General features: G+C 46.5%; 1 protein-coding gene across 1 annotated transcript in view; it reads right to left on the bottom strand.

Moving 5' to 3' along the window:
• The window catches only part of Palm2akap2 (PALM2 and AKAP2 fusion), a 469,586-nt gene extending 462,866 nt beyond the window's left edge, over positions 1–6,720 (bottom strand). The window contains exon 1 of the mRNA XM_031377474.1: positions 6,630–6,720. Within this exon, the coding sequence (XP_031233334.1) occupies positions 6,630–6,634 (5 nt within the window). The 5' untranslated portion in view covers positions 6,635–6,720. The remainder of the gene's footprint in view (positions 1–6,629) is intronic.
• Between the last annotated feature and the right edge of the window lie 4,480 nt (positions 6,721–11,200).

The raw sequence follows: 11,200 nt of genomic DNA, 5'->3' as shown, positions 1-11,200 counted from the left end.
GGCCAGCCTGGTCTACAGAGTGAGTTCCAGGACAGCCAGAGCTACACAGAGAAACTCTGTCTCAAAAACAAAACAAAACAAAAAACAAAAAAAAACAAAAAACAACAACAGCAAAAAACAAAAAACAAAAAAAGAAGTATGTCATTCCAGCCTGATCACTCAGACCTAGAAGGTCTTTGGCTATGATCCCTTGCCAGAATAGTAATGTTGCTGGATTAAAATTCCTCTACAGAGTCTATGAGGACCATTCCTATTCAGACTGCCACAATAATGGTTTATGATTACAATAGGTTTATGATTACATCAATGAGTTGTCCTTTAAAAAAAAGAGTAAGCAGATGCTTATATGTTGGAAGGCATAAAAATTATCTCCAAGAATGATGTCACACAGATACAATGCCAACACTCAGGGAGCTAAGGTGAGAGGATCATGAATTTGGGGCAGTTTGGGCAAAACCACAGTATAAGGCAAGCCTAGGTTACATAGTGAGATCTGTCTCCAAAAACCAAAACAAGGAAAGAAATGAATACACAAATGGAAAAATGAATCTTCAAATAAAAGGAGTCACTATTTTCCAGGAAAACCTAACATAGTAACTTTGAATTGACAAGTACAACAGAGAAGTTTTAAAGTTTTCAATGCTTAAAAGTAATTTTACCAGCATAAAAAGCTTACAAGAGGATGGGAGGGTAGGAGACAAGCCACCCACAAAGATGAATTAATCAGGGTAATCTCAGACTTTGCCACAGCAGTGATTTATGTCTGAACACCAAAAAAATAATATGTAATAGAATTATGAAAGGGAAAGACATGAATCTAGTTGTTTTAGACAGGGTCTCATGTAGCCCAGGTTAACCTCGAACTCTCAATATAGCCAAAGATGAATTTAAACTTCTTAACTTCTTGCCTCAACCTGCCGAGTGCTAGGAGCACAGATGTGTAGCAGCATGCCTGCACCATGCCAAGTTTATGCCATCCTAGGGATCTAACACAGCTCCTGCATGCTAGCCAAGGGCTCAGCCAACTGAGCTACGTCCATAGCTCTGTGATTCTAAAACTTTATACACATTCCATGTATTCATTCATGGAAGGAATAGGGATACTGCCTTTGAGTCTTGCTTGAAAATGAATCTTTCAACTCAAAGAAGCAGCTCAGGAAAGATCATTGCCCCTAGCAAGAATACTCCCTGGAAGCCAATGCCATACACATCCATACCAACGTACAAAGGCTCACTAATGTCACTGTGACAATATGAGATGGACTAGTGGCACAGCCTTTTTGGAGACTTCGATGGTAGGTGACAAAAGTTATAATACGCACATTCATTCACTCACTCTGCATTTCCAGAAAGCAATATTCAGATTCACATTTGAAGCATCCAAGATGCCCACTGTAGCATTGTATCTACTAGGAAGAAATGGAAGCAAAACAAATCCCCAGTGAAGAGAGGCGGTGAACCAGGATCCCAAAGCAAAACAAACTTGCTAATAAATGCAAGCAAAGTAAATGTGGGTTGTCAAATTGCTATGTCAAACTATGCACAGAATAACATGAAGACAAAATCAAAGCTGCAGAACAACATATAGGGTTGTTGTGGATGGAAGGGAGTATTAACCCACAAAAACGCATGTTCCTGACTCTGCTGTGGACATCTAAGTCACCTGGGAGGATATCTCCAAACTGTTAATGGTAACAGCTTCCAGAGGCTAAGATTTCCAGCAAAGAACGGAATGCAGATGTGTATGCCACAGATTCTGTGACATTCTAATTGTTTATAATCATAAATTAACTTTTAAAATACTTGCACACTTACCTTTTGGTAGTGGGGATCACACTTGGGGGTTTGCACACACTAGGTACAAGCACTACCATCGAGCTCCCACACGTTATGAAATTTGTTTGATACCCATAATGCACTGGGCACAGGACATTCCACAGGAGGCAGGAATAGAGAGCAAAGCCTTCTAACTTTACACAGCATCTATCGTCACATACAGCCTAGCCCATGAGCTCCTGGAAGGCAGGGCCAATGGTGCTTTGTCACCGTTTATTCCAGTTCACCTCTCACTGCAATGAACACTAAGAAAACACTAAGCAAAAGCTCACAAAATACATGGCTGGCTGGCTGCATGAAGGGAGGGAAGAATGGACTCGGGTCCTGAACTTGGGATTCTATGTCACCAACACACAGTTTGGTGGGCCTGGATTTGTTCATTCACAAAACCCACCTTTAAGCCAAATGTGGGGTTGCCCATTTGTGATTACAGAACTCAAGAGGTGGGTGCAAGAGAATTGTGGGTTCAAGGCCAGGCATATTGGACAGTGAGTTCTCAGTCAGCCTAGACAAAAGAGTGTCTCATTCTCTCCTTCCACAATGCCTCTCCAAAGTCTGGTTGATTTATGATCTCCTTGGAGTGCTTTAGACAAGCCTCTCAGGCCTGTGACTGGGTGGATGGAGAGCGTCGGTTGGACCCGAGGCTGCCATGGGCATCACCACACCCTCAGTGTTTGCAGGGGTGGCAACAGTTTGAAGATTTCCCACATCACATTTCTTCATGCCTTTCTGATCCCACGCTGTTTTGTAGACTGCTCCAGAGAAGTGTGAGGCAAAGCTTCAAGAGTGGCATCAAATTAGTAAGCACGAATACTGCAGAGCGCTCTCAAAGCCACATCCACCTCACACTCAAGACACTGAGAACCATGACCAGGGAACTGCCACCCCTGACATGCAAGGCACTGCACCCAAGTGCTGGCACTGTGCAGACCCCACCACCCCTGTCCCTGGCTTACCATAGCGGAGCTTCTCGGATCTAAACATCCAGGGAAAAACATTACAGTCAGGGAAATTTTGAACTCAGCGATTGGGTACCCTCTTTGCTTAGGTACTATGGAGCTTTTTCTTATCTAAATTAAGAAGCTATTATTTGACCAAAACCAATAACGCTCATGAATAAATGAATAGGTCCTTTTGCTCCCATATAGTTTAATTTAGTTGACAACCTTGACTTATTGAAGACTATCAAACTCTGGCACACAATCAGCCGTATTTTTAAATTGATTGTCCCCTTCCCTGGGGAAGACACTTATAGCTTCCAGGTCTGACCATTTGTAAGTCATCTAAGTACCTTAAGAAGCAAAAAGGTTTAGGGGTTTTATATCATTTCTAGAGTTTATGTTTTGTCATTGTCTTCAGCAACCCCTGAAACACTCAGGATGAAATCTGAAATCTTATGAAGTATCTAGTACTTACTTTTTCCTTGACATGGTCTGAATGTGAAATGCACCTTACAGGCTCATGTGTTTGGACACTTGATGACCAGGTGGTGGTGCTGTTTGGAAAGGTTGTGGAACTTTTAGATGGAGCCTTGATGGGGCAGGCTTTGAGAGTTTATAGCCTGGCAGGACAGGCTGCACTCTCGCCTTCCCTGCCTTGATAGACTGTATCCCCTGCTGAAACTATATGCCAACCTAAGTCATTTATCACCTAGGTCATTTTGGTCAGCGTATTTTTATCACAGTAGAAGAGAAACCATCACCCGAGTGCGTGTGCATGCACATCACACAAACCCTTAACATAACCCACACTCACACACACTCATATACACGTTTGTCAACACATGCTGACACCACACACACATACTTACATAAACACACATTCACACTCACACCATTCTTCAACCTTATCCCTGGACCATCTTCTGCTCATTCGTTAAAGCTCCAGACACAGTTCTTCCAGCATAGCCAGATAACTCCTGTCTCTGGACCTTAGCACATGCTGCTTTCACAGTTCCCTCTTCCATCCATGCCTCACTAGGCCAACTCAACTCCTCCTTTAGCTCTCATGTTAAATATCCATTTCTCAAGGCACCTTCTCTGGCTAGCCCATCCAACCCCCATGCTCTTCCTGTTAGTTCCTCTGCATCTTTTTTTTTTCTCTCACAGCATGTCTTACATCTTGCATCATATAGCTCCTCTGCTTACTGGTCTAGCATCCACCCTTACATGACTTTGAACTCCAAGCCATGAGAATCATGACTGTTTCATTGTCCAAACACTAATCTCAACAAATACCCATTGATGAAATGAAGAAGATAATCCAAATGCAATCCTTCTTTACATTGTTTTTTCACAAATCTAAGCTGGTCACAGTAAGTAAAAGGGACTGAGACTGTCTCGCTCATATTCAAAGCAGCCTGACTGCCTGGGATGAGCTGAGGGATGAGACTGGAGCCGTCCAAGTGCAAGGCTTGATGTCTGAGAAAGTTTGTTAGGCCCAGAAAAATGTAGTATTGTGAAGGAAAGAAAGGAGTGGAAAACTACCGGCATCAAGGAAGTGAAGAAAGTGTGGCAGACGGACAACTGGAAATTAGGCAGGTCTGAGGGAAGGTAAGGACGACTTCTGAATGTCACATGGGATGAAAAAGCCAAGGCTGACCAGAGTCTATAGGGAGAGGATGGTATGAAGTAGGCACACTGGTACCAACCATAGCTAAGGCCGGGAGAAAACAGTGAGGAGTCCTGCAGGGTCTGTGCCACAGTTATGGAGACCAGATGCTAAGTCTGGGATGGACACACTATCATAGACACTGTTCCTCACCCATACAACACAAACAGGCGGCCATGACCCAACACTATAAGGCAACTGGGCCAGCATTCAATCCCTGATAAAGGGCCGTATCCATAGTGAAGAATGTGACCAATGGGGAAGAAGCATTCCAGAGGCCAAGCTGCCCAGTTTCTGTACTGAATAGCTGGAGCTTGCCCCAATACTCACTTCTGCAATGTCGTCATGGGAACTGCAGTAGGCAGTTGCCCTTAGGACATTGTGTTTCTCTATAAATGATCTGTGGTCTGCAGAGCTAGCATAGCAGGTGAAGGCATGTGCTGCCGAGGATCCACGTAGCGGAGGGAGAGAGCCAGCTCTCACAGGCTGCCCTCCGACCTCCATGCCTATGTGTTGTGGCACGCGCACACACACACACACACAATAAGTAAATAAATACTTTAAATTATGAAAATTGTCTGGAGGCTGGCTTTCTGCCAGCCTGAGACCCTGTAAACTGTCAACAGAGAAAGCTGGAGACTACAGCAATAATAATGAACAATAGATACTACTTACAAATATTAGGTGAAACTTATTGGGCATGCTTTGTCCTGGATCTGTTCTAAGATGTGTATGTATGTATTAACACATGTATTTATATATGTATATGTATAAAAAATTGTTTAATTTTTACAAAAAAAAAAAAAACATGCACACAATAGCTGCTATTACTATTTCGTTTTCCAGGTGGGAAAGTGAAACCGGAAAGACTGCCGTTATTCAGCAGTGTGTCAAAGGACTCAGTCCCAGACAACTCGACTCTGGAGGCCAGCTTTTAACCTCTAACTCCTCTATTTGTTCTCATGATTTACAAAGCCCTTCAAAGGAGAAGCAAACATTATCCGACCCTCTCAGGAACACTAACTAATAAGGACTATCTTTCCTGTTGTGCAATTGGGGAAACTGAGGCTCACGGGCCTTAAACTTACACTGGCTAGGGAAATCAACAAATGCTGTTGCCAGCCAAGGACTATTCTCTACAAGCCCCAGCTCACTCCTAACAGGCCACATCACCTCTCACTCCTTCCCGCTGGCTGAGGATTAGATTGCATCTATACAATTGGCTATGCAGAAAATAAAAGCTGAATCTCGAGTTTGGGGGGTTGGCATGGAGAGACCTTAGGATCTGAAAACATGATAATATCTCCAGCCTGAAATATTATTTCATACGGCCTCGGAGTCCGTGGGAAGAGACTGACCAAGTGGGCAAAGGTGTAATTGCTGGCTTTCCCGGAGCGGCTGGCTGACGCCTGTCACAGGAACCTTGCTGCAGTATCAGCCTGGGAGAGTGACCAGGGACGCGGAGACACGCTAAGACAGAGAGCCGAGCAACCTAAGTCTAGGTCCACACCCGGAGCCCTCATTGTGTCTTTTTCTGGTTTCTGCCTCTCTTGTCTCCATGCCATCTTTTCCCCACCCTGCATGCAATGCGGGCGATGCCCAACGTTGTCATTGAACCTCGGACTGCCGCTAGGACATTTCTGTCTCATTTCTCCAATTACCCCAAGAGCAAATCAATTATTTTGGGTCCTCTGGTGGCGTCTAGTAGCCAGTTCTGGCTCATATCTCCCACAGTTCATCATCCTTCCTCACACCATTCGTATCGAACCACATCTGCTTCAAATCCGCAGTGACACCCCCTACACACACACACACACACACACACACACACACAGACACCTCTTAACTGCAGTCCAATAATGCTGACATGGTTGGAATCGGAAGTAATGGCTATTGAGGCCAACTCCCCAAGAAGAGCAAGGTCGGGGCAAAGACCCAGAGAAGCTTGGAACAGGTCTGGCTCCTTAGCAACCTGACCCACCATGTACCCCAAGGCAGTGGCACAAGTCCCCGCGACTCAAGACTGCCCAATACCGGCTCCGCAGCGACTGCTATAGAAACACCGAAACGAACACACTGGACTGAAATTAAACACCCAGGCTGGACCGAGATGAGCGGGGATCGGTCACCATGGCAACATGCCCAGAGCTGCAGCGAGCGGCGCACGGCGCGGGGATACTCACTCCATCGCGGGGCTCCGGGCAGCCCGGCGCGCTGCTGCGGGGCTCCAGGCGCTGCTGGCCTCTGCCAGGGCCGGGGCGCTCTGGCCACACGCTAGGTGGAGGAGCCAAGCGGTCCCCCGGTCCCCGCCCGCTTCCCTCCTCCCCTGGAGCACTGGCAAGAAAACGCTCGCAGCTCCCAGCCTGCAAATAAAACGGGAAGCAATTGGATAACGTTATTCGCTGGGCGCTAGACCGAGCCTCTTTACTTAAGAGGATCCTAGAGGGAGCGCGCCACCAGCTGTGCGCCGGGCGAGGCGGCCACCTCGCGCCCTAGTCCCCCAAGCTCCTGAGGCTCCAGGTGCGCCCGCGACTCCCCTGGGACCCACGGCGGCGCCGGGCGGAGCTCCGAGAGAAGCGTGGGAGGGGGCGAGGGGCGGTGGCGGCGGGTAGCACAGCCTAAGGTCCGTAGGGAAACGATGGAGTCCTAGGCAAGGTGGCAGCTGTCGCCACCTAGAAGTTGCAGGAGGCTCTGGCCTCTGCAAAATAGCAAGCCTTGCAACCAGTGGGGTTTGTCTGAGACTGTGAGACGAGACGCCATTGTGCCAGCGCAGCCGGCATCTGCGGGAGGTACCAGAGAAACTCCAGCTGCGCTGCGGCAAGTTCATGCAGTGTTTCCACTCAGGCGACCCCACGCCCTTCTCAGTGTCACTCCATGTTCTCCGATTTCCTGACTACCAGGAAGATATTCTTCAGATGTCCCTGGTCTGTTTTCTTGAACCACTGTTATATTGGATATGATTTTCCAAGTTACTTCAGCCCCACCCTGTGATAATAAGTCCATACAACCCCCGTCACCCACAAGCATGAATTCTCTGCCTATGCCCACTCGAAGAGCTCTACTAACAGGCCCCTCACCCACTGCAATGATCAGTAGGTGGGGCAACCTTCAGCGCCTCCATGTATTGCCTGGTCCATCTACGAGGAGGGCTGTTGGGTGCAACCTAGGCAAAACCATCAATCCTTGCAGTAGCCTAGCTCCAGGCTAAAAGAGAAAAAATGCATGGGGGAGGGAGGACCCCTGCATGGCTGAAAATGTTATTAAAATAAATAAATAAATAAATAATGTCAGAGAGATGGTTCAGTGGGTAAAGGTGCTTGCCATGTAAGCCTGGAGGACTGAGTGCTATCAAGGTGGAAAGAAAGAAGCAATTCCATAAAATCGTCCTCTGACTTCCACATGTCCTGTCACACCCATCTACTCACAAATACATACTCAAAATACACACACACACAATAATGTTTGTTTCTTTGCTTGTTTCTCGAGACAGAAACCTGTGTAACAGCCTTAGTTGTCCTGGAACTCTCTTTGTAGACCAGGCTGGCTTTGATCTCTCAGAGATCCACCTTCCTCTCCCTCCCCAGGGTTGGGATTAAAGGTGTGCCTTTAATTAAAGCCACCACTCCTGACTTGTCCCATAATAATTTTTTTTAATCAGAATATGCAGTGTCTGATGATTTCAAAGTAACTTGTGATGTTTGCAGAACTCTATGAATAACCCAAAATTCACCTCTGTACCGACTGTGTAGGCAGAGGAGAAAGAGCAGCACATTTTCAAGGTTAGCCTGAGCTACAAAATAAGGTCAGACTGTCTCAAAAACAAACAAACAAACAAAGTTGAGTGCTCTACTTGGCCAGATGCTGAAGAAAGGACTTCCTACCAGACTGGAAAGGGCTGTGGATACAGACAGGCAGTCAGCAGGATCCAGCATAAGGCGAGGACTGCGGGAGGGCAGGGAAGTGCCCCACCCATCATCAAGACAAAGAAAACAGAGTTGAGGTATAATTGCAATGGAGACTCCTGCCTTCCCTCTCTAGGGAGTGAGCCAGAAAGTCAGGACCAGTGACTGTTCGTGGAGCTGCCTGTCCACACACATATGTTCCTGTCTCCTCAGAGCCATGTAGACTGTGGTGTCAGTTTGAAAATCATCAGAGCCTTTAGCCCCTGATGCCTCTTCTGTTGTCATCCTCCCTGGACCCTTCCCTGTCAATGTTTTCATACTCATCAGCTGGACACCAACCACTTCTCTCTCCTCCCTGTCATGGATTAAGGGCAAGTTTGCACACTGATGAGGTTTAAATTGGTCTTCTACCCTGAAGAGATTGGGGGAAGTGTGTGTGTGCCCACATGCTTGTAGAAGCCAGAAGTTGATACTGGGTGTTTTCCTCAGGTAAACTCCATATTTTTTTTAATTATGAATAAATTTTGAGACAGGATCCCCCTGGACCAGAAGCTCACTGATTAGTGCAACTGGTTGGCCAGAGGTCAACAAAAATCTGCCTGTCTCTGCTCACCCAGCACTGAGATTACAAATCAGTGCTATCATGTTACAGTTATGTAGCTTGGTCTTTTTGTGGGACTCCTAACTGTGGGAGCAGAGGCTACCTCTGGCTCTGTTGCCTGCTTTGGGGACCCTTTCCTCCTGCTGAGTTGCCTCATCCAACCTTAATAGGAGAGGAGATGTTTAGTCTTACTGTAACTTGACCTGTCATGGCTGGTTGATATCCATGGGAGGCCTGTTCCTTTCTAAGGAGAGGCAGAGGAGGAGTGGATGGAGCAGGGGAGGTGAGGGAGAGGGCAGAAGAGAGGAGAGCAGAGAGGGTCTACCAGGAGAGGAGGAAGGTGAAACTGGAATGTAAAATACATAAACAGATAATAGATAGATAGATAGATAGATAGATAGATAGATAGATAGACATTTTAAAAAGAAAGAAAGAATGAATGAAAAAAGGAAAGAAAAGAAGTCATTGCTACTTGGTCAGCTTTCTTTACATGGGTGCTGGAAATCATGCTTACACTGCAAGTACTTTACCAACTGAGCCATCTCCTCTAGCCCTGACCTACTCTTAAAAACTCAGAGATCGCAGGGCAGTGGTGGCTCACGCCTTTAATCCCAGCACTTGGGAGGCAGAGGCAGGTGGATGTCTGAGTTCGAGGCCAGCCTGGTCTACAGAGAGAGTTCCAGGACAGCCAGGGCTATACAGAGAAACCCTGTCTCAAAAGAAAAAAAAAAACTCAGAGATCATAAGCCCTGGTCAGAGATCATAAGCCCCGGTCTAACTGACCAAATGTCTTCAAAAAGCTGAAAGACCCTGGATTCTCCAAAATTTTGTCCCATGTAGGATTCCTTACTAAAATCATTTCTTTTCAGCTTTCCCAGCTCCAGCCTTCTTATCTATGCTTCAGCCCTCATGAAGGGGAAAGGAGCAAAGAAAGATCAAAGACCTGTGGTGCCAGTCATCTCTCAGGAAGGCTCTCGGGATCCTCCACTCAAGTCTTTGTCCACAGTGTAGTCATATGGTGTCCCAAGAAAGTTTCCAGAGAGACTGGACAAAGCAGATGTCATTCACCACAGTCAAGAATACAACAAAGTTAGGAGCTTGAAGTCCTACAAAAGGAGAAAAATGAATACCGAAAGACAGCCATGGATCATAGCTTGGTCCATGCCATGTTACAAGCTTTAGCATTCTGGCTTCTGGCTCCCCAGGCCCATAGCCACTGTTCATCATAAAATCCATAGGATGGTTTGTATATGCTGGGCCTAGGGAGTAGCATTATTAGAGAGCATGGCCCTGTTGGAGTAGGTGTGGCCCAGTTGGAGTAGGCATGCTACTGTGGGCGTGAGCTTAAAACCCTCGACCTAGGTGCCTGAAAGTCAATATTCTGTTAGCAGCCTTCAGATGAAAATGTAGAACTCTCAGCTCCTCCTGCACCATGCCTGCCTGAATGCTGCCATGCTCCCACCTTGATGGTAATGGACTGAACCTCTGAACCTATAAGCCAGCCCCAATTAAATGTTATAACTTATAAGAGTTGTGTTGGTCATGGTGCCTATTCATAGCAGTAAACCCTAACTAAGACAGTCCCCCGTGGCATAACCAGTGGAAACATCTCAGTCTTCTAGGGTGGGTTTTAAGGAGTGCTTGATGGTCTGATCACTCAGTTCTTCCCCCTTTCTTCCTCCTCCTCCTTTTTCTTGAAGTCAGTTTTACTGAGTGTACCTTACAGATAATCAAGTTGGTCTTTTGGAGTGTACAGATTCATGGGTTAGGGTACCCTACTCCTTTGGTGTTTTTCTCAAGGAAGCAAAAATATTAGCATAGATTGTGTATTTATTTACTCAATTAAAAATATACTGGCAGAAAACGAAGACTGGGAGTAACTGGGACTAGCAGGACCCAGGCATGCAGGAATTTCACCAGCCCAGTGGCACAGGTTCCTTCCAGTCTGTCAGGGCTGATGCTCTGAGCAGACCTTGCCTGCAAATTTTGCAGCCAGTCCTACAACACCCAGAGGAAGCTGCTGTACTCCCAGGTGCTCTAACAAGCTCAGGGTCACAAGATTCTGGAATCACAGGATCACAGAGACAGCTTACTCTGAAGAGTTCTGACAAAACCAGGATCACAGGAAGGACGGGCCCCAGTGAGATTTAGGTAGGGCAGGTAGCACTAGAGATAACCAGATAGTGGGAGGCAAGCTTAAGAACATAAGCAACAGAAACCAAGGTTACTTGGCATCATCAGAACCCAATTC

The sequence above is a fragment of the Mastomys coucha genome, unplaced genomic scaffold, assembly GCF_008632895.1.
Source record: "Mastomys coucha isolate ucsf_1 unplaced genomic scaffold, UCSF_Mcou_1 pScaffold18, whole genome shotgun sequence".
In the NCBI taxonomy this organism is placed as follows: domain Eukaryota; kingdom Metazoa; phylum Chordata; class Mammalia; order Rodentia; family Muridae; genus Mastomys; species Mastomys coucha.
This window is presented reverse-complemented; position numbering and strand designations above follow the sequence as displayed.